Source organism: Eurosta solidaginis, chromosome 4, assembly GCF_040869045.1.
Source record: "Eurosta solidaginis isolate ZX-2024a chromosome 4, ASM4086904v1, whole genome shotgun sequence".
NCBI classification, from domain to species: domain Eukaryota; kingdom Metazoa; phylum Arthropoda; class Insecta; order Diptera; family Tephritidae; genus Eurosta; species Eurosta solidaginis.
Genome location: NC_090322.1, coordinates 25,110,250 through 25,136,093, shown reverse-complemented (window position 1 = coordinate 25,136,093; position 25,844 = coordinate 25,110,250). Strand labels below are relative to the sequence as shown.

The window sequence follows — 25,844 nt, the reverse complement described above, 5'->3', positions numbered from 1 at the left end:
TTTTTGTAAAAATATAAAAAAATTTGTACTTTGCGAGGAAGGATTTCGAAAACTTTTTATTTTTTGCAGATTTTGTTTTCTCTGTTTATTACAAAAAAAACAAGCTTTCATTCAACAAAATCGATGGACTAATACAAAAGTTATAAGCATTCAAGTAAATATATCCATTTAATACTTAAGTACCCTACTGGCAATCAAGGGGTGATTTTACATAGGAATTTCATAATGGCGTCTCTGGTGCAGAAAAAAAGTGCGAATTTATGATCCAGTGTAATTCATCCCATTGAAGACATGAAATATGTATTTATGAGTTATTATCCTGACCAAATAAGTAAATTCTCAAATGAAATTTATTTCGAAAAACCGTCAAAAAACTGGCAAATGAGGTACAGTGTTTTAAGATAGGACAAATAAAAGTAAAATAATAAAATAACATCACTTAGTATGGTGTAGCATAAAATACAGAATAACATTATAAAGATAACTAAAATATTAACGAAATAATAAATATCGTAATAAGCAGTTAAAAATTTTTTTTATCAACTCACCTGTTGAGCGACAGGGTCTAAAATGCTCTCGATGGTTTTTGTATGAAAAACGGGCATTTTGCTTCCAATTTAGATATGTTTCACGTTACCCAAAAATGAAACTCTCAACTAAAGTTGGATTTTGTACAGCAATGTTGTTGCAACAAATTTATTTATTTGTTTTGTTTTTTTTTTGTCTTTATTTGTATTTTTATATATTTTTATGTTTTTTTAACTTTTTTTTTTAACTACGTTTGTTTCAGACCTTTTGCACTGTTTTAATTTTTAGTATTGCTTTTTGTTGTTATGAATATTCCATGCGCTAAAATAGAGTGCAATTAAATTGGAAAAATATTAACAAAACTAACATTTTTTAGGATTTTTTAAGATTTTCTGAAACGGTCTAGTGTGCGAATAAAAATATTTAGACCAGTACTTTAAATTTATGGAAATGCTAGAAATAAAAAAAAATAAAACACCGTGAAATTAGTCATTTAACTGAACGTGCTTGTTTAAATATTTTTACGCACACTAGACCGTTTCAGAAAATTTTAAAAATTTGCATTAAAATGCGATAAGTCATTTCAATTTATTTAAGTTGTATTAGTTGCCAAAAGTGCAGAAGTTTTTATACAAGTTTTAATGGAAAGTATTCTGTGAATGCGCAAACTATAAGGGCCAGATTATGTATGACGGCGTGACACTTTGCGTCGCAGTCACTCACATTCCCAGTCACCACTATATAATATAATTTTATAAAGGCATTCAGGCTTACTGTCACTCACTGAAGTGAATGTATACACTTATATGATAGGAATTTTCATTCGCACGAGGAGAAATGAGGCTATGCTTTACATATTATTTTGCTACTAACTTAATATACTCTTTTTCTTTATTTTCACCCATTTCGCGAATAAAACATTTTTTTAAACGGTCCGATGTATATCTATCGTTTTGTAGCAAATGTTTTGGTTTTCACTCTTCCGGAGCTTTGGATTTTTTCTGCATGACTCACTTTTTCCGTTGCACGCTTTATGTTATAAAATGAAATTTTTGTATTTTATTTTTAATTTATGTGTGATAGTTTTTCTATATTTAATACTAAAATAAAATTTACGTTTATCCTTTCGCTTTTCAGTTAGCTAAAGCTGTTTTGTCGAAATTGAATATTTTTTTAACTTTAAAATTTAAAAATTTGTTTAAATTTTATATTTATCACGTTTATTTCTTTAAATGTATTTGAATGAATGAATTTTGTTTTTTTAGTGTTACCTTTCACTTGTTTTTTAAATTTTGTTGTCTCATTAATTTAAAATAATATTGAAAATATTATATACGCTTGTTTTGTTCGAGATTCTTACAAATTTTTAATATTGTTTATTCCATATTTCGATTTTAATTACAGTGCCTGTTGGCGTTAAAACAGTTTTGTTATACTCACCTGAGCAGAGCTCACAGAGTATATTAATTTTGTTCGCATAACGGTAATCCGTAACGGCATAAACTAATCGATATAGATATAGACTTCTATATATCAAAATGATCTGGGTGAAAAACGAAATTCATTTAGCCATGTCCGTCCGTCCGTCTGTCCGTCCGTCTGTAAACACGATAACTTGAGTAAATTTTGAGGTATCTTGATGAAATTTGGTATGTAGGTTCCTTGGCGCTCATCTCAGATCGCTATTTAAAATGAACGAAATCGGACTACAACCACGCCCACTTTTTCGATATCGAAAATTTCGTAAAACCGGAAAAGTGCGATAATTCATTACCAAAGACGGATAAAGCGATGAAACTTGGTAGGTGCGTTGACCTTATGACGCAAAATAGAAAATTAGAAAAATTTTGGACAATGGGCATGGCACCGCCCACTTTTAAAAGAAGTAATTTGGCAGTCGTTGAAGATATCATGATGAAATTTGGTAGGCACGTTACTCCTATTAGTATATGTGTGCTAAATAAAATTAGCGAAATCGGATGACGAACACGCCCACTTTTAAAACAATTTTTTTTTTAAAGTCAAATTTTAACAAAAAATTTAATATCTTTACAGTATAAAAGTAAATTATGTCAAAATTCGACTCCAGTAATGATATGGTGCAACAAAATACAAAGATAAAAGAAAATTTCAAAATGGGCGTAACTCCGCCCTTTTTCATTTAATTCGTCTAGAATACTTTTAATGCCATAAGTCGAACAAAAATTTTCCAATCCTTGTGAAATTTGGTAGGGACATAGATTCTATGACGATAACTGTTTTCTGTGAAAATGGGCGAAATCGGTTGAAGCCACGCCCAGTTTTTATACACAGTCGACCGTCTGTCCTTCCGCTCGGCCGTTAACACGATAACTTGCGCAAAAAACGATATATCTTAACTAAACTTAGTCCATGTACTTATCTGAAGTCACTTTATCTTGGTATAAAATTTGGCCGAAATCCGACTATGACCACGCCCACTTTTCCGATATCGAAAATTACGAAAAATGAAAAAAATGCCATTATTCTGTACCAAATATGAAAGAAGAGATGAAACTTGGTAATTGGATTGGTTTTTTGATGCAAAATATAACTTTAGGAAAAACTTTGTAAAATGGGTGTGACACCTACCATATTAAGTAGAAAGAAAATGAAAAAGTTCTGTAGGGCGAAATCAAAAGCGCTTGGAATCATGGCAGGAATACTGTTCGTGGTATGACATATATAAATAAATTACCGGTACCCGACAGAAGATGTTCACATATACAACTAAGGGCTACTCCCTTTTAAAACCCTCATTTATACTTTTAATTTTATACCCATATCGTACAAACACATTCTAAAGTCACCCCTGGTCCACCCTTATTGCGATATCTCGAAAAGGCGTCCACCTATAGAATTAAGGCCCACTACGTTTTAAATAATCATTAACACCTTTCATTTGATACACATGTCATACAAACACATTCCAGGGTTACCCTAGGTTCATTTTGCTAAATGGTGATTTTCCCTTATTTTGTCTCCAAAGCTCTCAGCTGATTATGTAATGATCGGTTACACCCGAACTTAGCTTTCCTTACTTGTTAACGTTATGGTTTTATTGGTCTGTAAATAATTAATTATTATATTAATTTAATTAACTTTATTATTTTTGTATTCAATATAATATAGCCTGTTTTGTCAACTTTAACGAAACAAAATCGAATTGAAATTTTTTTAAATTTTATATTAATTACAATTTAAGTTTTTTATATTTATTAAAATTAATGAATTTCGTTTTTTTTTATTCTTACCTTTCACTTGTTTTTAAATTTTGCTGTCTTATTAAATTAAAAGAATGTTGAAAATTTAAAAATATTTTTAATTTTTACAAATTAAAAAAATTTTTTATTTTATATTTCGATTATCGATAAATTACAATCCCAATTTGTGTTTGTGATTTTTTTAGTTTTTAAATTAGTTTACATTTAACTTTATGAATTTATTTTTCTGTTTCACCAAATTTTTAATGTTTTTTAATTAAAATAATTAATGTTGAAAATTTTAAAATATTTTTAATTTTTACAAATTTTTAAAATTTTTTATTTTATATTTCGATTATCGATAAATTACAATTCCAATTTGTGTTTGTAATTTTTTTAGTTTTTAAATTAGTTTACATTTAACTTTATGAATTTATTTTTCTGTTTCACCAAATTTTTAATGTTTTTTAATTAAAATAATTAAAAATTTAAAAAATTTAATTTTCCAAAAAAATAATTATTTTATATTTTTTTTTATTTTTTATTTGAATCTCACGCCTCTTTCCTTGGATATTTTTAATTTTTTTTTAGAGCTGTGGCTAACATTCCAAGAACTTTTTTTGTTGATTTGAGAGCTAAAACTGTCAATTCAAAATCAAAAATTTGACCGAAGTTGTTTAACAGCAATTTGCGTTGAATACAAATTTACAGAAATTTCGATTGAATTGACATGTAATTTGGTTGATTTTACCAGCTTTTTTCATTATTCATTCTATTTCTTCTTTTCTAATTTTGTTTGTGTGTGCATTTTACTTTTATAGACATTTAATATTTTGAATTTCTGTTTGCTTTGTTCTTCTTTGGTTTTTTTGTTCTTTTATATTTCTTTAATATTTAAAATATTCATAGCTTCTAAATTTATGTATTCCATTAAAAATTACTTTGTCAAAGTGCCTACCCAGCGTAAACTCAATAATGTCATTATGAACTTGAGAGAATAATTTAATTATGTCTCGCTTTTTAGATTTTGTTTTGGATGTTTTGGCTATGCCTTTATTTTCTTCAATGTTTCGCTTATTTTTTTGTGTTTTTAATGCATAAAACATTTTCGAATATTATGTCATGCAGCCGAGTTTGGTTTAACTTAAAAAGCAGGTGGTTTAAGATATATTTTAAATTTTTTCTTTACATTTCAAGGTCTTTTAAAGTTAGTAGTTTTTATTAGTGATCGCATTTTTTATTTATTTTAGTTACTTTTCCTTATGTACATTTTTCTTATTATATTTTGAAAGTATTTGCACTTTTGTAGGTAATATCACTTTATACTCTTTTTGTTTTGTTTTTTTAGTTGTTTGAAATTATTTATAATTTTTATTTTTATTACAACATTTTTTTTATTATTTATTCCCTTCTAAACTGTTAAAAATTGTAATGAAAATCAAACAGAACCAAATGAGCATACACATTTTCTTGGAATGGTTTTGAATTTTGAAATAATCTGCGCTCGATTTTAAAAACAAGAAATTTGTATTGTCCACCGACAAGTTCTGGATCCAGCCACTAAGTATACAAAATAAATAAATAAATATAAGGCGCTATAACTTCCGAGAAGGTTTTGACCCAGCTTCTCTCTACTACTAAGTATACTATATTCTAAGGATTTTTGGGGGGATCCTGATAATTATACATTTTCCGCTAACGTTCGAATCGCTGAACGCTGAACTGTCGAGTAAATACCCCGATATTCAGTATAGCAAAATGGTCTTTATTTGGATTACTTTGCGAGTAGTACTTCACAATCACAATTATACTTTGCGTGTTTAAATCAAATCTGATTACTGATTCCTCAGCTTGCGCTGCTTTTATATTCTCGGTTACCTCATTCGCCCATTTCTCCTAAGGTCTAGGCGTTTCACGAACATGCCTTCTAGAACAGTTTTATCTCATGCTGGGTTATTTAGCTATATACAGGCATATTTGGAGTTTATGTTTCTTCTAGCTATATACGTATGTATGTGTGAGTAACAGCTTCTGCTCTTGTCTGCTGACTACATATGTGTATGTGAAACAACCTCTTCGCTTCGCGCTGCTGATTATGTGTGTGGAATACTCTTCGTTGCCTTGTACATAAGTGTGGCTGCTTGCTTTTATTGTTGTTATGATTATTTACTAACATCACATAGATGCTAATATTCGCCACAATATTATATATTTAACAGCAAGGTAAAACTTTATGGTTTTGTTTTAAAACCACCCTCCATTCCTCTCATTTGAAAACTGTGCCAACTTTGGTTTATCTGAAGTTTTGCCTCTTAAGTACTCTCCCTTCCCCTCTCCCGCCCTTTTGCTTATCTTTTTATTAACTCTTCTCTCTGCCTTTCTCTTTTTCTGCGTCTCTTTCTCCATCTTTTTCATCACGTCCTTTCCGCTCCATCTATCTACATCTCTATCTTCGTCTAAATCTATATCTTTCTCCTTACCTCTTTTCTCTTCTCTCTAGTTCTTCGCCATCCCTTTTTCCAGGTCCCTGTCCAAGTCACAGACTCACTTGGTCTCTGCTCCATTTCCCGAAAAAGGGTCATAACTACTAATCCAGGCAAAGGGATACCCATATGCCCAATTTTAGGTAAATCAAACGAAGAACAGAATTTGTTCGTCAATACTAATCTAGGCAAAGAGCTACCTATATAATGTGACGAATATTAGCATCACTAAGCTGATACTAAATAAATAATCATAATTTCCCTAAAATCGTTACAATATTTACAAATTTCCAAAAAATCGAACCGTGAATAGAATTTTTTCGAGCATATCGGTCCCTGGTCCACTTCCAGGTAAAAAACTTCACAGGCTATTCTATCTTTCAAGTTGGATCAAACTGCAAACGGTGTGAAAATTTGATTGAAATCGATTAAGTAGCTTATGAGTCCATCGCGGACAAACAACGTGACACGAAATTTATATATATTAAGATTTAATTTTTCTTTATTATTAACTTTTTCCTTTTAAAACCAAATCAGTTTTCCGATTACTACTCTAACCGCACAGTTTACTAGAACTACTAACCAAGCAGAATTTATTTGTCAACCGGCTTGACGCTTTTGCTTTCACCGAATGCACCGATGAATCAACTGAATCATCATCAACAGCCAAACAAACAACAAAAAAACCCAGACTAATCGGTGTACCAAAAAAAACAACGCACATAGAATTTATATACAAAAGTATATATACACTGAAAGAAAAAAGCTCAACTCATTTACGAAATTACAAAAAGCTGTTGAAACAACTACGCACAAATTGTTGATTCCGAATTGAGTGTTTCAAGAATCAAATCAACAAAAAAAGTAAATCAAATAATTGGAACAGCTCTGTTAAGAAAAAAAGACTTTATTTCCGCGGCCTACGGTGGCTGCCTAACTAGCTTCTGTTAACGAAAAATTTATTAATATCACCTCAAGGCCCGGTTTTTCAGTAGTTGGTTAAGCTAAGCTTAAACTAAGTTTGCTTAAACTCTTATCAGACTACCTGATTCCCTATCTGCGCTTCGAGGGAGATCTTAAGGCAACAATAGAGGTGGACGGTTGGCGTAAGGGTGCGCAAATGGCGGACGAGGCGATACATGTGTACACAGATGGTTCCAAAGTAGTGGAAGGAGTAGGGTCTGCGGTATACTGTGCTGATCCGGAAATAAGCAGATCCTACAGGCTGCCGGATTACTGTAGCGTTTTCCAAGCGGAAAGCAGTAGAAACACTGGAAGAGAATAGCTTAAGCTGCAACCGTGTTAACTTTTATATTGACAGTCAAGCAGCAATTAAGGCAATAATCTCGCATAGCACAGCATCTAAATGCGTGTTAAAGTGTAAGCAGTCTCTGGAGAGAATCGGGACAGGGATAAGCATACATCTATATTGGGTCCCAGGGCATATGGGAATAGATGGGAATGAAAAAGCGGACGAAATAGCTAAAAAGGGCGCATCCTTTGAAGTTTGCTCCGTATACGTCTCAATTAGATTGGGCGAGATTAAGTGAAGGCGAGAGGTGCACATGATCGACCAAGCGGGAAAGGCGTGGGTTCAAGCGTGGGGCTGTAAAGTGTCGAAAATAATGTGTAGGTATTACAACCTTAGACTAACAAAGTTGCTTCTATCATTAAAAAGAGAGGACTGTAGACTCATGACGGATATGCTGACTGGGGCTGCCTTCTGGCGTCACATGTATTTAAATTAGGATTGGTCAGTGATAGCAGATGTAGGAAGTGCGGGTTGGATGAGAAAACGATCGAGCACGTTCTGTGCTGGTGCCCTGCACTTGCCAGGATAAGACTCCAGCTATTAGGAGTGATACAGCTGTCAGATCTAGAAGCAGCAAGTGGCTTAAGTCCTAGGAAGCTTCTAGTATTTGCCAAGAGGACGGAGTTATTTTATAACATAGGTCTTGGTTTTTGATAGGGGGTTTCAGTTTGGCCGTTAAAACAAACTTCTGTCACCACTACGGGCTCAATCAGTCAAATTAGTCTATTATCAAATTTAAACTACAGTTAAACTACAGAGCAGTTTTTCAGTCATAGTTTACGGCGTCCTTTGGACTTGGCTTTTTTGTATGGCAACGTTGGTTTTTCATTACCTAGATAATTTGTAGATAAAGCAGCAGCTGGAATTGGTTTATCTGAAGTTGATATTCAACATCATTCTCCAATCACTATTCAACTCGAGTTGATCTCCAACGTCATTCTCAAATTATTCTCCAAGCCTTGAGAGTGTTTTTAGAAATTTATAGTTCCCAAATGAATTTCCAGCATATTTCTCCAGATAATAGCCTACAATGGATATCGAGATGAGGTGGAGTTGAAACAAATACACCCCAAGGTAATATCACCATTGTGAGAAATGAAACGTTATAAATTCAAAATAAATTAAAATGTTTTAATTTATTTTCGTGAAAATACTTAAGTATTGACATCCTACATTTTAGTCCAGTTAGAGACCCACACTTGACTACAAGTTGAGAACTATATTTTTTTCAACTTAAGTAACAGCATTTTTTGTTTTAAAAAAAATCTCTTTTTTGCTGAGAACGCTATGATACTCAAGCTGTGCCACGAAACAACTCTTGCGATTGAAATATGCTAGTTATCAACAAGAGCTCTAACGGTACTCAAGTCCAAATGCTTGTTGGATATATTCGCCGCCATTGCGAACGAACGCAAACAACTGATAGGTTAACTAGTGTTTAACCCTGTAAGATCGACCGTTTAAGCTCAGCTTAAACTTTAGTTAAAGGTGACTGAAAAATTGTAGAATAAGTTTAAGCGTAGTTTAACTGACAAACTGAGTTGAACTTGCACTGAAAAACAGAGCCTAAGAACACGAATTAATACTGTTAAAATAACAGTTTTCCGTCAACATTAGAATAACAGTGGTTGTTGATATGACAGAGAATTCTGTAGCACGATAGTCATAAGAGCAAAGTAGTGAGCGTAAGCTTCTCTTTAAAATAAGCTGATGCGTTTGCATAATATTGTAACGAATTCTGGGAAATTCCTGATAGTTATATACCTTCTGCTAACGTTAGAATCGCTGAACTGACGAATAAATAACTCCAATATTTAGTTTTGCAAAATGGTCTTTATTTAGACTACCTTGGGAGTAGTACTTCACAATCACAATTATACTTCACTAATAGCGTGTTTAAATCAAACTGATTATTGATTCCTCAGCTTGCGCTGCTTTTATATTCTCGGTTACCTCCTTCGCCCATTTCTCCTAAGGTCTAGACGTTTCACGAACATGCCTTCTAGAACAGTTGTATCTCATGCTTGCTTATTTTGCTATATACATGTATATCTGTAGTTTATGTTTTTCTTCTAGCCATATGCGTGTGTATGTGTGAGTAACAACTTCTGCTCTTAGCTGCCGGCTTCACATATGTATGTGAAATAATCTCTCCGATTCAAGCTGCTGGTAATGTGCATGGAATATTCTCCGTTGCTTTGTACATAAGTGTGACTGCTTGTTTTAATGTGTACATGTACATAAATGTGACTGCTTGCTGTTTTTGTTGTTGTGATTATTTCTAACAGCATAGTGATGCTAATAATGAAATAATGAAATAAGTTCTTTTAACAGAACATTTTTTTTTTTCAAATTCATTGGCTATCTGGAATTCTAACAAAATATTGTTAACTTGAGACCAACAGTTTTCTTCTGTTGAAATAACTAAACATACTTGTTTGCTTGCCAAAAAAAAAAAACCGGTTAAATCTAATATATCTAATATATCTAATATATATATTATAAATGGGAAAGTTTGGATGTTAAGATGTTTGGATGTTTAGATGTTTGGATGTTTGGATGTTTGGATGTTTGGATGTTTGGATGTTTGTCCAGACGTTTGTCTTTGTGACTCAATAACGCAAGAACGGCTGGACCGATTTGGATGAAATTTTGCACACATATAGCCAATAGTCTAGAAGGATCTACTAGCTATATATTTTTCAAAAGGGGCGTGGTCCCCGCCCCCTAGGAACAGTTATAATTTAATTATTATATTTTTTCGTCTTTGCGACTGAATAACGCCAGAATGCCTACACGGATTTTGATGAAATTTGGGACACAGACAGTAGTCTACTAGCGAAATTTTTTTCGAACATGGAAAGAGGGGTGGAGGTCCCACGACCCTTTCGAGCAATTACTTTTTAATAATTTTTACACATTATAACTTTACGTATACTGGCCTTCACCAATATCACAGACTCAAGGGGTCAAATAAGTCGAGGGATTACAAAGTAAGCAGTGACACCCTCCGCCCGCCCCCTTTATCTCCCCCTCTGGTGTAAAATCTATAAATTGTTATAACTCAATATAAATTTTCTCCTAAATCAATAGTTTTTGGTATCTGGTACATACAGAACGAGATCTAGACAATTTTGGAGGAACGATCAGTGGTCCTCTCCTCTACTCCCGCCATCCGCCCTCCATCAATTGTTTTTATTAGCACGCTTTTATTAGCTTTACCTGTATGTTTCTATGTAACCTTTTATTCGCTCCAATGCGCCTGCTGCCTTATTAACATGGTTTTATAATTAGCTTCACCTTATTTGTAATCCCGTAAGGGTCATATCGAGACCCTTATGGGATCATTTCTGGATGGTTTTCGGGATCGGTACGGGATTACGCCGGGGTAATTTCGGGACTTTTTCGGGACTATTTCGGGATCATTTTGGGACCCTTCCGGGATAATTTCTGTATAGTTTTCGGGATCCGTCCGGGATCCCGTCGGGGTTATTTTGGGACATTTTCGGGACTATTCCGGAATCATTTCGGGACTATTTCGCGATCATTTGGGGACCCTTCCGGCATCATTTCTGGATGATTTTCGGGATCCGCCCGGGATCCCGTCGGGGTACTTTCGGGATCATTTGCGTACCTTCGAGAGATAAGTTCTTGATGGTTGCCGGGATCATTACTTGACTTTTTCGGGGTTATTCGGGGTCCCTTTAGGCATCATTTCTGGATGGTCTTCGGGATTCGTCCGGCATCCCGTCGGGGTCATTTCGGGACTTTTTCGCGACTAATACGGGATCATTTGGGGACCCTTTTGGCATCATTTCTGGATGGTTTTCGGGATCCGTCCGAGATCTCGTCGGGGTAATTTGGGGACTTTTTCGGGATCATTTGGGGGCTCTTCCGGCATCATTTCTTGATGGTTTTCGGGATCCGTCCGGGATCTCGTCGGCGTCATTTGGGGACTTTTTCGGGGTCATTTGGGGGCTCTTCCGGCATCATTTCTGGATGGTTTTCGGGATCCGTCCGGGATCCCGTCGGGGTCATTTCGGGACTTTTTCGCGACTAATACGGGATCATTTGGGAACCCTTTCGGCATCATTTCTGGATGGTTTTCGGGATCCGTCCCGGATCTCGTCGGTGTCATTTGGGGACTTTTTCGGGATCATTTGGGGGCTCTTACGGCATCATTTCTGGATGGTTTTCGGGATCCGTCCGGGATCTCGTCGGGGTCATTTGGGGACTTTTTCGGGATCATTTGGGGGCTCTTCCGGCATCATTTCTGGATGGTTTTCGGGATCCGTCCGGGATCCCGTCGGGGTAATTTCGGGACTTTTTCGCGACTAATACGGGATCAATTGGGAACCCTTTCGGTATCATTTCTGGATGGTTTTCGGGATCCGTCCGGGATCCCATCACGGTCATTTCGGGACTATTAGGGGATCATTTGAGGACCTTCCGGAATCATTTCTGGATAGTTTTCGGGATCCTTTCGGGGTCCCGTCAGGGTCATTTCGACACTTTTTCGGGATCATTTAAGGATGGCTTTCAGGATTCGTCCGGGAACCCGACAGGGTAATTTCTGGACTTTTCCGAAACTATTTCGGTATCATTTTGGGACCTTCCCAAGATCATTTCTGGATGGATTTCGGGATCTGTCCGGGATGCCGCCAGGGTCATTTTGGGACTATTAGGTGATCATTTGAGGACCTTTCCGGCATCACTTCTGGATGGTTTTCGGTATCTTTTCAGGATCCCGTCGGAATAATTGCGGGACTTTTTCGGGATCATTTGGGGTCCCTTCCGGCATCATTTCTGGATGATTCTTGGGATTCGTCCGGCATCCCGTCGGGGTCATTTCGGGACTTTTTCTCGACTAATACGGGATCATTTGCGGGCCCTTTCGGTATCATTTCTGGATAGTTGTCGGGATACGTTCGGGATCCCGTCAGGGTCTTTTCGGAACTATTAGGAGACCATTTGAGGACCTTTCTGGCATCATTTCTGGATAGTTTTCGGGATCCTTTCGGGTTCCCGTCAGGGTCATTTCGGGACTTTTCCGGGATCATTTAAGGATGGCTTTCAGGATTCGTCCGGGATCCCGTCAGGGTAATTTCTGGACTTTTCTGAGACTATTTCGGGATCATTTTGGGACCTTCCCAAGATCATTTCTGGATGGATTTCGGGATCAGTCCGGGATGCCATCAGGATCATTTTGGGACTATTAGGTGATCATTTGTGGACCTTTCCGGCATCACTTCCGGATGGTTTTCGGTATCCGTTCAGGATCCCGTCGGAATCATTACGGGACTTTTTCGGGATCATTTGGGGCCCTCCCAAGGTCATTTCTGGATGGATTTCGGGATCTGTCCGGGATCCCGTCAGGATCATTTAGGGATGCTTTCGAGATCCCTCAGGGTCATTTCAGGACTTCTTCGGGACTATATCGGGATCATTTCTGGATGGTTTACGGGATCCGTCCAGGATCCCTTAAGGGTCATTTCGGGACTATTAGGTGATCATTTGAGGACCTTTCCGGCATCACTTCTGGATGATTTTCGGTATCCGTTCGGGATCCCGTCGGAATCATTGCGGTACTTTTTCGGAATCATTTGGGATCCCTTCCGGCATCATTTCTGGATGGTTTTCGGGATTTGTCCGGGATCCCGTCGGGGTTATTTCGGGACCTTTTCGGGGCTATTACGGGATCATTTGGGGATCCTCTAGGGGTCGTTTCGTGACTTTTTCTGTATTATTTCGGGATCATTTGGGGACCCTTCCGGCATAATTTCTTGATGGTTTGCCGGATCCATCAGGGTCATTTCGGGACCATTTTGGGATCGTTTAGGGACCCTTCCGAGATCATTTCTGGATCCGTCCGGGATGCCGTAGGAGCCATTTCGGCATTTTTTGTTACTTTTCCGGAATAGTTTTTGGACCCTTCCGGAATCATTTCTGGATCTGTGCGGGATCCCATCTGGGTCATTTCCGCACTATTTCGGGATCATTTTGGGATCCTTCCGGAATCATTTCTGTATGGTTTTCGCGATCCGTCGTGGATCCCCTCGGAGCCATTTCGCAACTTTTTCTGGAGTATGTCGGGGTCATTTGGGGACTTTTTCGGGATCATTTGGGGTACCTATCGTCATCATTTCTGGATGGTTTTCGGTATCCGTCCGGGATCTCGTCGGGGTCATTTGGGAACCTTTTCGGGATCATTTGGGGGCTCTTCCGGCATCATTTCTGGATGGTTTTCGGGATCCGTCCGGGATCCCGTCGGGGTAATTTCGGGACTATTAGGGGACCATTTGGGGACCTTTCCGGCATCATTTCTGGATAATTTTCGGGATCCGTCCGGGTGCCGACGAGGTCATTTCGGGACTATTTCGGGATCATTTGGGATACCTACCGGCATCATTTCTGGATGGTTTTTGGGATTCGTCCGGGATCCCGTCGGGGTCATTTCGGGACTTTTTCTCGACTAATACGGGATCATTTGGGGACCCTTTCGGCATCATTTCTGGATAGTTATCGGGATCCGTTCGGGATCCCATCACGGTCATTTCGGGACTATTAGGGGATCATTTGAGGACCTTCCGGAATCATTTCTGGATAGTTTTCGGAATCCTTTCGGGATCCCGTCAGGGTCATTTCGGACTTTTCCGGGATCATTTAAGGATGGCTTTCAGGATTCGTCCGGGAACCCGTCAGGGTAATTTCTGGACTTTTCCGAGACTATTTCGGGATCATTTTGGGACCTTCCCAAGATCATTTCTGGATGGATTTCGGGATCTGTCCGGGATGCCGTTAGGGTCATTTTGGGACTATTATGTGATCATTTGAGGACCTTTCCGGCATCACTTCTGGATGGTTTTCGGTATCCGTTCAGGATCCCGTCGGAATAATTGCGTGACTTTTTCGGGATCATTTGGGGTCCCTTCCGGCATCATTTCTGGATGGTTTTTGGGATTCGTCCGGCATCCCGTCGGGGTCATTTCAGGACTTTTTCTCGACTAATATGGGATCATTTGCGGGCCCTTTCGGTATCATTTCTGGATAGTTGTCGGGATCCGTTCTGGATCCCGTCAGGGTCTTTTCGGAACTATTAGGAGATCATTTGAGGACCTTTCCGGCATCATTTCTGGATAGTTTTCGGGATACTTTCGGGTCCCATCAGGGTCATTTCGGGACTTTTTCGGCATCATTTAAGATTGGTTTTCAGGATTCGTCCGGGATCCTGTCAGGGTAATTTCTGGACTTTTCCGAGACTATTTCGGGATCATTTTGTGACCCTCCCAAGATCATTTCTGTATGGTTTTCGCGATCCATCGTGGATCCCCTCGGAGCCATTTCGGAACTTTTTCTGGAGTATGTCGGGATAACTTAGGGACCCTTCCTGGATATTTTCGGAATGGTTTTTGAGATCCGCCCTGGAGCCCGTCAGGGTCATTTCGGAACCTTTTCGGGATCATTTTGGAACACCTTCAGGGATTATTTCTGTGTGGTTCTCTGGATACGTCTGGAATCGTGTCGTTTTCATTTTGGGTTTTTTTTGGGACTTTTCCGGGAACTTTTGGAGACCCTACCGGGGCATTTCTGGATGGTTTTCGGGATCCGTCCGCTATAGCGTGGGGGTCATTTCGTAGCTTTTTCTGGACAATTTCGGGATCGTTTGTGATCCTATCAGGTTATCAGCTCATTTAGTTCTTTTTTTTACTCAATTTCAAAAATAAAATGCATTAGACAGAAAACAAAATTTTAAACAGATAACTTGATAAGCAGGCTAATGCGAAGAGCCCATATATTTAAATTTCTCCTTGCGGACGGAGCCGCGGGAAAGTTTGGATGTTTGTATGTTTGGATGTTTGGATGTTTGTCCAGACGTTTGTCTTTGTGACTCAATAACGCAAGAACGGCTGGACCGATTTGGATGAAATTTTGCACACATATAGCCAATAGTCTAGAAGGATCTACTAGCTATATATTTTTCAAAAGGGGCGTGGTCCCCGACCCCTAGGAACAGTTATAATTTAATTATTATATTTTTTCGTCTTTGCGACTGAATCACGCCAGAATGGCTACACGGATTTTGATGAAATTTGGGACACAGACAGTAGTCTGCTAGCGAAATTTTTTTCGAACATGGAAAGAGGGGTGGGGGTCCCACGACCCTTTCGAGCAATTACTTTTTAATAATTTTTACACATTATAACTTTACGTATACTGGCCTTCACCAATATCACAGACTCAAGGGGTCAAATAAGTCGAGGGCTTACAAAGTAAGCAGTGAAACACTCCGCCACCCCCTCCTCCCTTTATCACCCCCTCTGGTGTAAAATCTATAAATTGTTATAACTCAATATAAATTTTCTCCTACATCAATAGTTTTTGGTATCTGGCACATACAGATCGAGATCTAGACAATTTTGGAGGAACGATCAGTAGTCCTCACCTTCTACACCCGCCATCCGCCCTCCTTCAATTGTTTTTATTAGCACGTTTTTATTAGCTTTACCTGTATGTTTCTATGTAACTTTTCATTCGCTCCAATGCGCCTGCTGCCTTATTAACATGGTTTTATAATTAGCTACACCTTATTTGTAATCCCGTAAGGGTCATATCGAGGCCCTTCCGGGATCATTTCTGGATGGTTTTCGGGATCGGTCCGAGATCCCGCCGGGGTAATTTCGGGACTTTTTCGGGATCATTTTGGGTCCTTCCGGGATCATTTCTGTATAGTTTTCGGGATCCCGTCGGGGTTATTTTGAGACATTTTCGGGACTATTCCGGAATCATTTCGGGACTATTTCGCGATCATTTGGGGACCCTTCCGGCATCATTTCTGGATGGTTTTCGGGACCCGTCCGGGATCCCGTAGGGTCATTTCTGGACTTTTTCGCGACTAATACGGGATCATTTGGGAACCCTTTCGGCATCCTTTCTGGCTGGTTTTCGGAATCCGTCCGGGATCCCGTCGGGGTCATTTCGGGACTTTTCGCGACTAATAAGGGATCATTTGGGAACCCTTTCGGCATCATTTCTGGATGGTTTTCGGGATCCCTCCGGGATCCCATCAGGGTAATTTCGGGACTATTAGGGGATCATTTGGGGACCTTTCCGGCATCATTTCTGGATAATTTTCGGGATCCGTCCGGGATGCCGACGAGGTCATTTCGGGACTATTTCGGGATCATTTGGGATACCTACCGGCATCATTTCTGGATGGTTTTTGGGATTCGTCCGGGATCCCGTCGGGGTCATTTCGGGACTTTTTCTCGACTAATACGGGATCATTTGCGGACCCTTTAGGCATCATTTCTGCATAGCTGTCGGGATCCGTTCGGGATCCCTCAGGGTCTTTTCGGAACTATTAGGACATCATTCGAGGACCTTTCCGGCATCATTTCTGGATAGTTTTCGGGATCCTTTCGGGGTCCCTTCAGGGTCATTTCGGGACTTTTTCGTGATCATTTAAGGATGATTTTCAGGATTCGTCCGGGAACCCGTCAGGGTAATTTCCGTACTTTTCCGAGACTATTTCGGGATCATTTTGGGACCTTCCCAAGATCATTTCTGGATGGATTTCGGGATCAGTCCGGGATGCCGTCAGGGTCATTTTGGGACTATTAGGTGATCATTTGAGGACCTTTCCGGCATCACTTCTGGATGGTTTTCGGTATCCGTTCAGGATCCCGTCGGAATCATTTGGGGTCCCTCCCAAGATCATTTCTGGATGGATTTCGGCATCTGTCCGGGATCCCGTCCATTTAGGGATGCGTTCGAGATCCCGTTAGGGTCATTTCCGGACTTCTTCGGGACTATATCGGGATCATTTCTAGATGGTTTACGGGATCCGTCTAGGATCCCTTAAGGGTCATTTCGGGACTATTAGGTGATCATTTGAGGACCTTTCCGGCATCACTTCTAGATGATTTTCGGTATCCGTTCGGGATCCCGTCGGAATCATTGCGGGACTTTTTCAGAATCATTTGGGATCCTTCCGGCATCATTTCTGGATGGTTTTCAGGATTTGTCCAGGATCCCGTCGGGGTTATTTCGGGACCTTTTCGGGGCTAATACGGGATCATTTGGGGATCCTCTAGGGGTCGTTTCGTGACTTTTTCTGTATTATTTCGGGATCATTTGGGGACCCTTCCGGCATAATTTCTTGATGGTTTGCCGGATCCATCAGGGTCATTTCGGAACCATTTTGGGATCATTTGGGGACCCTTCCGAGATCATTTCTGGATCCGCCCGGGATGCCGTAGGAGCCATTTCGGGATTTTTTGTTACTTTTCCGGGATAGTTTTTGGACCCTTCCGGGATCATTTCTGGATCTGTGCTGGATCCCATCTGGGTCATTTCCGGACTATTTCGGGATCATTTTGGGATCCTTCCGGAATCATTTCTGTATGGTTTTCGCGATCCGTCGTGGATCCCCTCGGAGCAATTTCGGAACTTTCTCTGGAGTATGTCGGGGTCGTCTGAGGACTTTTTCGGAATCATTTGGGGGCTCTTCCGGCATAATTTCTGGATGGTTTTCGGGATCCGTCCGGGATCCTGTCGCGGTCATTCCGGGACTTTTTCTCGACTAATACGGGATCATTTGGGGACCCTTTCGGCATCATTTCTGGATAGTTTTCGGGATCCGGACGGGGTCATTTCGGGACTATTTCGGGATCATTTGGGGTACCTACCGGTATCATTTCTGGATGGTTTTCGGTATCCGTCCGGGATCTCGTCGGGGTCATTTGGGGACCTTTTCGGGATCATTTGGGGGCTCTTCCGGCATCATTTCTGGATGGTTTTCGGGATCCGTCCGGGATCCCGTCGGCGTCATTTCGGGACTTTTTCGGGATAATTTGGGTTCCCTTCCGGCATCATTTCTGGATGGTTTTCGAAATTCGTCCGGGATCCCGTCGGGATAATTTCAGGACTTTTTCGCCGCTAATACGGGATCATTTGGGGGCCCTTTCGCCATCATTTCTGGACGGTTTTCGGCATCCGTCCGGGATCTCGTCATGGTCATTTCGGCACTATTTGGGGATAATTTGGGAACCTTTCCGGCATAATTTCTGGATAGTTTCCGGGATTCGTCGGGGATCCCTTCAGGGTCATTTCGGGACTATTAAGAGATCATTTGAGGAACTTTCCGGCATCATTTCTGGATAGCTTTCGGGATCAGTCCGGGATCCCGTCGGGGTCATTCCGGGACTTTTTCTCGACCAATACGGGATCATTTGAGGACCTTTCCGGCATCATTTCTAGCTGGTTTTTGGGATCCGTCCGGGATCCCGTCGGGGTCATTTCGGGACTTTTTCTCGACTAATACGGGATGATTTAGGGACTTTTCGGCATCATTTCTGGATGGTTTTCGGTATCCGTTAGGAATCCCGTTGGGGTCATTTCGAGACTTTTTCGGTATCATTTGTGTTCCCTTCCGGCAGCATTTCTGGATAATTTTCGGGATTCGTCCGGGATCCCGTCGGATTCATTTCAAGACTTTTTCGGGATCATTTGGGGTACCTTCCGGCATCATTTCTAGATGGTTTTCTGTATCAGTCCGGGATCCCGTCGAGGTTATTTCGAGACTTTTTCGCCACTAATACGGGATCATTTGGGGACCCTTTCGCCTTCATTTCTGGATGATTTTCGGGATCCGTCCGGGAAACCGTCAGGGTCAATTCGGCACTATTTGAGAATCATTTGGGAACCTTTCCGGCGTCATTTCTGGATAGTTTCCCGGATCCGTCGGGGATCCCTTCAGGGTGATTTCGGGACTATTAAGGGATCATTTAAGGACCTTTCCGGCATCATTTCTGGATAATTTTCGGGATCAGTCCGGGATCCCGTGGGGGACATTTCGGGACTATTTCGGGATCATTTGGTGTTCCTTTCGGCATCATTTCTGGATGGTTTTCGGGATCCGTAAGGGACCCCGTCGGGGTCATTTCGAGACATTTCTCGACTAATACGGGATCATTTGAGGACCTTTCCGGCATCAGTTCTGAATAGTTTCCGGGATCCCGACGGGGTCATTTCGGAACTATTTCGGGATCATTTGGGGTACCTACCGACATCATTTCTGCATGGTTTTCGGGATCCGTACGGGATCCCGTCAGGGTCATTTCAGGACTCTTTCGGATTCATTTGGGTCCCTTCCGGCATCATTTCTGCATGGTTTTCGGGATCCGTAAGGGATCCCGTCGGGATCATTTCGGGATCATTTGGTGTACCTTTCGGCATCATTTCTGGATGGTTTTCGGGATCCGTCCGGAATCCGGTCGGGGTTATTCCAGGACTTTTTCGGAATCATTTTGGGTACCTTCCTTCATCATTTCTAGATAGTTTTGGGGATCCGTCCGAGATCCCGTCGGGGTCATTTCGGGACTTTTTCGGGATCATTTAAGCATGGTTTTCAGGATTCATCCGGGATCCCGTCAGGGTAATTTGTGGACTTTTCCGAAACTATTTCGGAATCATTTTGGGCCAAAATGATTCCTGGATGGATTTCGCGATCTGTCCGGGATCCCGGCGGGGTCAGTTAGGGGGCCGTTTGAGATCCCGTCAGGGACATTTCGGGACTTCTTCGGGACTATTTCGGGATCATTTCTGGATGGTTTTCGGGCTCCGTCCGGAATTCCGTCGGGGTTATTTCACGAATTTTTCGGAATCATTTTGGGTACCTTCCTTCATTATTTCTAGATAGTTTTGGGGATCCGTCCGGGATCCCGTCGGGGTCATTTAGGGACTTTTTCGGGGACAATACGGGATCATTTTTGGACCCTTCCGGCATCACTTCTGGATGGATTTCGGGATCTGTACGGGAACCCATCAGGGTAATTTCGGGAATTTTTCGGGACTATTTCGGGATCATTTGGAGACCACTTAGGGGTCATTCCATGACTTTATCTGTATTATTTCGGGATAATTTGAAGACCTTTCCGGCATCAATTCTTGATCGTTTGCCGGATCCATCAGGGTCATTTCGGGACCATGTTGGGATCATTTCTGGATCCGTCCAGGATGCCGTAAGATTCATTTTGAGATTTTTTTTGTTACTTTTTCGGGATAGTTTTGAAACCCTTCCGGGATCACATTTCGATCCGTGCGGGATTCCATCGGGGTCATTTTCGGCCTATTTCGGAATCATTTTGGGACCCTTCCGGAATCATTTCTTTATGGTTTTCGCTATCCGTTGTGGATCCCTCGGGGTCATTTCGCAACTTTTTCGGAGCTTTTTCTGGACTATGTCGGGATAATTTAGGAACCCTTCCTGGATGGTTTTTGAGAGCCGTCCGGGAGCCCGTCAGGGTAATTTCGGAACTTTTTCGGGACTATTTCGGGATCAATTTGGTACCCTTCAGGCATCATTTCTGTGTGGTTCTCTGGATAAGTCTAGAATCGTGTCGTTGTCTTTGTTTTTTTGGGACTACTTCGGGAACTTTTGGAAACACTTACGGGTCGTTTCTGGATGGTTTTCGGGATCCGTCCGCGATAGCGTCGGGGTCATTTCGTGGCTTTTTCTGGATAATTTCGTTATCATTTTGGGATCCTATCAGGTTATCAGCTCATAAAGTTCTTTTTTTTACTCAATTACAAAAATAAAATGCATTAGACAGAAAAAAAATTTTAAACAGATAACTTTATAAGCAGGCTAACGTGAATAGCCCACATATTTCATTTTCTCCTTGCGGACGGGGCCGCGGGTAAAGGCTAGTTAACCATAATTCGAACAATTTCACCGATTTTCCGTGATTCAAGTACTAAAGATCTGATTTGTTGATTTTACTAGCTTTATTTCTTTCAGTGTACACTACCATAAACATTTCTATTCACATTCGTACGTAAGTAAGTACATAAATACAACCCTCTTGCAATCGTCTTTGTTTTCAATTTAGTATTCCTTTATTGACTTGACTGCATTGTAGCTGAGCAATCGAAAATAATAATAAAAAAGGAAAACACCCTCCTCTGCATACAAGCCTTTTTGAATACAGTGATTTCATAGTGAAATGACGTGTCGTGTGACGTCATTGTGAGACGGAAAATCTAAATATTTGTACCTGTACAAATTACAGCCCATTGACCACCCTCCCGCCAACGCTTAGTCATTTCATCGAAAAGTATTTGATTTTATTAAATGATTAGAGGCGTGACGCTACAAATACAAATTTAGAAGTCACGTAAAAGTAATCACTTAAAAACACATGTACACTTATTGTTAACGGTATTATCAACTCCTGCTGCATGAAATCGAATTTATTTGAAAGCATATTTAAAATAGGCGCAACCTTCTTTCACGCACATACCCATACATACGTGCAAAGAGTTGTGTCAAAGTGTAACATCATTCTAGGCGTCAAACCCAAATAATTTGGAACAATAGAGAAATAACAAAAGAAATAAAAAAAATTAACAAATAATAATTGAAAGAAATGCCATCAATGAAAGTGAAAATATATTAGGCAATTAGTTACGTGACAATTGAGCTTTCACGCCTACTGTGGCAAGCTTTGTAATAGTATGGCGAATATTACCATCCCTATGATGTTAGTAAATAACCACAACAACAAAAACAAAAGCAAGCAGCCACACTTTTGTACAAGTCAACGAAGAATATTCCCCACTTATAATCAGCAACTCTAAGCGAAGAGATTATTTCACATACACATACGTAGTCATCAGATAAGAGCAGAAGTTATATATAGCTAAATAACCAAGTATGAGATACAACTGTTCCATAAGGTTCGCGAAAAGTCTAGACCTTGGGAAAAATATGCGACCGAGGCAACAGAGAGTATAAAACTCCGAAAGCTGAGGAATAACTAATCAGTTTGATTTAAACACGCTATTAGTGAAGCGAATTGTGATTGTGAAGTACTACTCTCAAAGTAGTCTAAATAAAGACCATTTTGCAATACTGAATATTTTAATTATTTATACCATTATTCGACAGTTCAGCGATTCGAACTTTAGCAGGTGTATAATTATCAGGAATGTCCCAAAATTCGTTACAATATATATAAATTGAAAGAAATTTTTGAAAAATTAATTACATATTTCAGTTGAACTAAGTGAAAGCCTACCCTCATGTTTAATTTCTCTAGTCGACAGTATCTATATCAATATTAATTTATCTTTAATTACATATGTACATATCACTACATACATATATATACATATGTACGTAAATTCAAATGTAGTTGATAGAAATGTTAAACTAAAAGGGTAGACAAGCGTGCTAAATAATCAAAATTAACTACAAACTTGATTCGATTCAAATTCGAACCTGAGAGTTGGACATATAGTGGAAGAAGATTACAACATATTTATACGGTTTTGGCAAGAAAACTGGCTCCTTCCTCGGCCAGATTAGACACTCACAATCTAGAATGTCATAAAAGCACTTCGCTGTTGAGCTAAGGAAATTCTAGACAATTTATACATCTGGAGAATGAAATAGAGCACATAATTGATGATATCGCCCGTTCATTTTCAATTAAATTCTATACTAGCTAATTAATTCACATGAACGCGCCATCTGTCTACCCCTTAAACTCATAACAATTGCCGTCTTGGTCTATTATCAATGACTGGCATTTTGCGGCAATTGATTACGCATTTTTTGTAGTTCATAAATATCGACATATCTACGTGTGGCTGCCGTTTATGCGCATATTGAGACCCACAAATCAAAATATTGAATGGAGAAGCCATATATGGTGACATGTTTTTGTATTGAATATGCATAATATTTATTACAATAAAAATAATTAGAATACAAATGTATGCCTCAAACACGAATTTTGCATATAAATGAGCTATGAGGAAGATGTAGTGAGGGGAACAGTGGGTAGTTGGGTAAAGTCCGTTTTTCACTTAATTGCTGTTAGCGTTAGAATAATTGTCTAGCTATGCTTGTTCCAGTCCTTACTAGCTAAAACAGTCGGGTTAGAGCGACAGTCAAGTCAAGTATACTCCAAGCGGACCAGAATTGATGATCTTCAATATCGGCATTATCGAATGCGACTCAAGTTTTCTGTAAAGCGCCATGTACTTGGTGACACCAAGTTCCTCATGGATCTACGGGATGGTCATATTAAATCGCTCCGGAGATGTTCGGGGTATACCTTAATGGTGCTTGTTACCGGAAAAGGACCACCAACATCGATAACACTCGTGTCTTTATTCCTCTAGCTGGTAAGTCGGCTTACGCAGTAGGTATGTCGTAAGAGGCGACTAAAATACCAAATTGATTCAAGGGGTTATGTAGCGCAACCCTTTCAAGGGGTTGCCAGTGCAATTTATATCCAACACAATTGTCAAGCTCACCTACCCGTGGCGAATCCTGTTTCGTTCAACAGAGGATCTGATGATCTCAAGCTCCTCATGGATCTAGTGGCGAATCCTGTTTCTTCAACAGAGGCTCTGATGATCTCAAGCTCCTCATGGATCTAGTGTTTGGGAGGACGGGATAGCATAGAAGGTTTCATGTGGTCATATCAAATCATTTCTGAGATGGTCGGGCTAGTACCTTAATGGTGCTTGTCACCGGAACGTACCGGATCTTCCTAGACCATCAACATCGATAACACTCCACAAAACTTACGGCTACGACATCAACAACAACTTGTATCGTTATAGCTACAACAGCAACAACAAAAACAACCGAGTTCGAGCCAAACAAAGCTCTCACAGTTTAGAAGTTCCTTATTTACTTCAACTCTAGGGATGCGTATATTTGAAATCACACTGTGATGGTTTGAACTATTTCGGTCTGGATCCCGAGACATAATGACAGTCTAGGTTTATTCATGCGCATCTCTTAGCTTAGAGGTTCCGCTGAACACTTACAGTTTGTTCTCGGATGGATTGTTAGTTTCATCGTCCGCAAAAAAGTTACCAGATTTGCCTCTTAGTCTGATGATCAAAAAGTTGTTTGCATTCACAGACCATCCTAGACGAAGGCTATTTCTGTGTAAAGCTTTGGTCTCAGCTTAGCTGTCAGTGAAGATCGTACTAGAGCGGTACAGCTGGTGCCTGCTCTTATGGCGATATAAAGAAGTAACTCTCCTGAGTGTATGCCGCAGCCCAACTTGCTAACAAAACTTTAAACTTTTGCATCTGAGTTTGTGATGGTGTTATCACATCACCTCCTTACTACCATCGCGACACGTTGCCTTGGCGCACTCACCCCGCCATGACATTGATATGTGATTATGAGTGGCGGCGCCGCTGTCAAATATATGTTGACATTTTGTTAATGCTAAATGTTTATTTTTTGCAATATTTTGTTGGCAGCTTAGTATTTTGTTTTTTTTTTTTTTTTTAATTTTGTTTACAGTTTTTATTAAATTTTTTTTTTTCAGTTTGTTATAACAACTATTTTTAGTTTTGCAATGGTAGTTGCTCCAATACACTTGGTACCGCTTTGCTAAACTGACAGGTGACTAAGCTTTTGTGTTATTTTAACGACTTAAGTAAATCTCATACTGATACCTACAAAATAACTACATAAATACCCAGCAGTCAAATTAACTAGAGCGGACTTACCTCATAACTATTTTGAACCGGAGGCTCGTTTTTAAAATAACTTATATTTTGAACATGGGAGATCTGGAATGTCAGATTTTGATCTGAAATATGCTAGTCACGTACTAGTTAAGAATTGACGCAATGCTGGATACATTCAACTAAGGAATGTGAAGAATAGGCTTACATTCCGTTGGAAATACAATAAAAATTAAGAATTGCCATAAAAGGATACATCGCTTTTTTTTGCAGTAGCTATACAACAACACTTTCAATAAGGTGCTACTTGACAACATGCCGGCTAGTGAACCTCCTTTCTACTTTTAAACTACTCGAACATAATCTCCTTTCGGAGGTTTCCACGGGAACCGTGAGGTGTGCATTTACTCAGTTAGCCAAGCAGCGCTCATGGCGCTTAACTCCGCCATCACTTCGTCTAAGGTCGTCAGCAGCCGTAAGAGGTCGCTTCAAGCAGCAGCTTACTTCGCAAACATAACTCTTATCTGGGTACTTGACCACAGAAAAATGGAGGGTACCGAGTAGGCAGACGAAATTGCAAGTGCAGGAGAACTGCTGGAGGCAGTGTAGGCGATCGAGATGCGTCATGCACTTACACCAATCAAAAGAAACATACATAGCGGATTCAAGAAATTAGCAATCTCCAACTGGTACTTCTCAGACACTTTTAAGATAACCAAGCAAAATTGGCCGAAATGCGACAGAAGGAGAATAGAGCACCCACTAAATATGACAAGAAAAAAAATCTATTAGGAT

The 25,844-nt window shown here is 39.8% G+C and overlaps 1 protein-coding gene across 3 annotated transcripts in view; it reads right to left on the bottom strand.

Moving 5' to 3' along the window:
- Vinc (vinculin) overlaps positions 1–25,844 on the bottom strand; it is a 66,686-nt gene that overhangs the window by 18,584 nt on the left and 22,258 nt on the right. Inside the window, exons 1-2 of one of the 3 annotated variants that reach the window (XM_067780745.1) lie at positions 6,537–6,797; positions 549–849 (exon numbers count right to left, since the gene is read on the bottom strand). In XM_067780745.1, the coding sequence (XP_067636846.1) occupies positions 549–605 (57 nt within the window). In that variant the 5' untranslated portion in view covers positions 606–849; positions 6,537–6,797. Of the gene's footprint in view, positions 1–548; positions 850–1,401; positions 1,600–6,536; positions 6,798–25,844 lie in introns of those variants that run through there. The other 2 variants (XM_067780743.1, XM_067780746.1) reach the window with 2 other exon arrangements.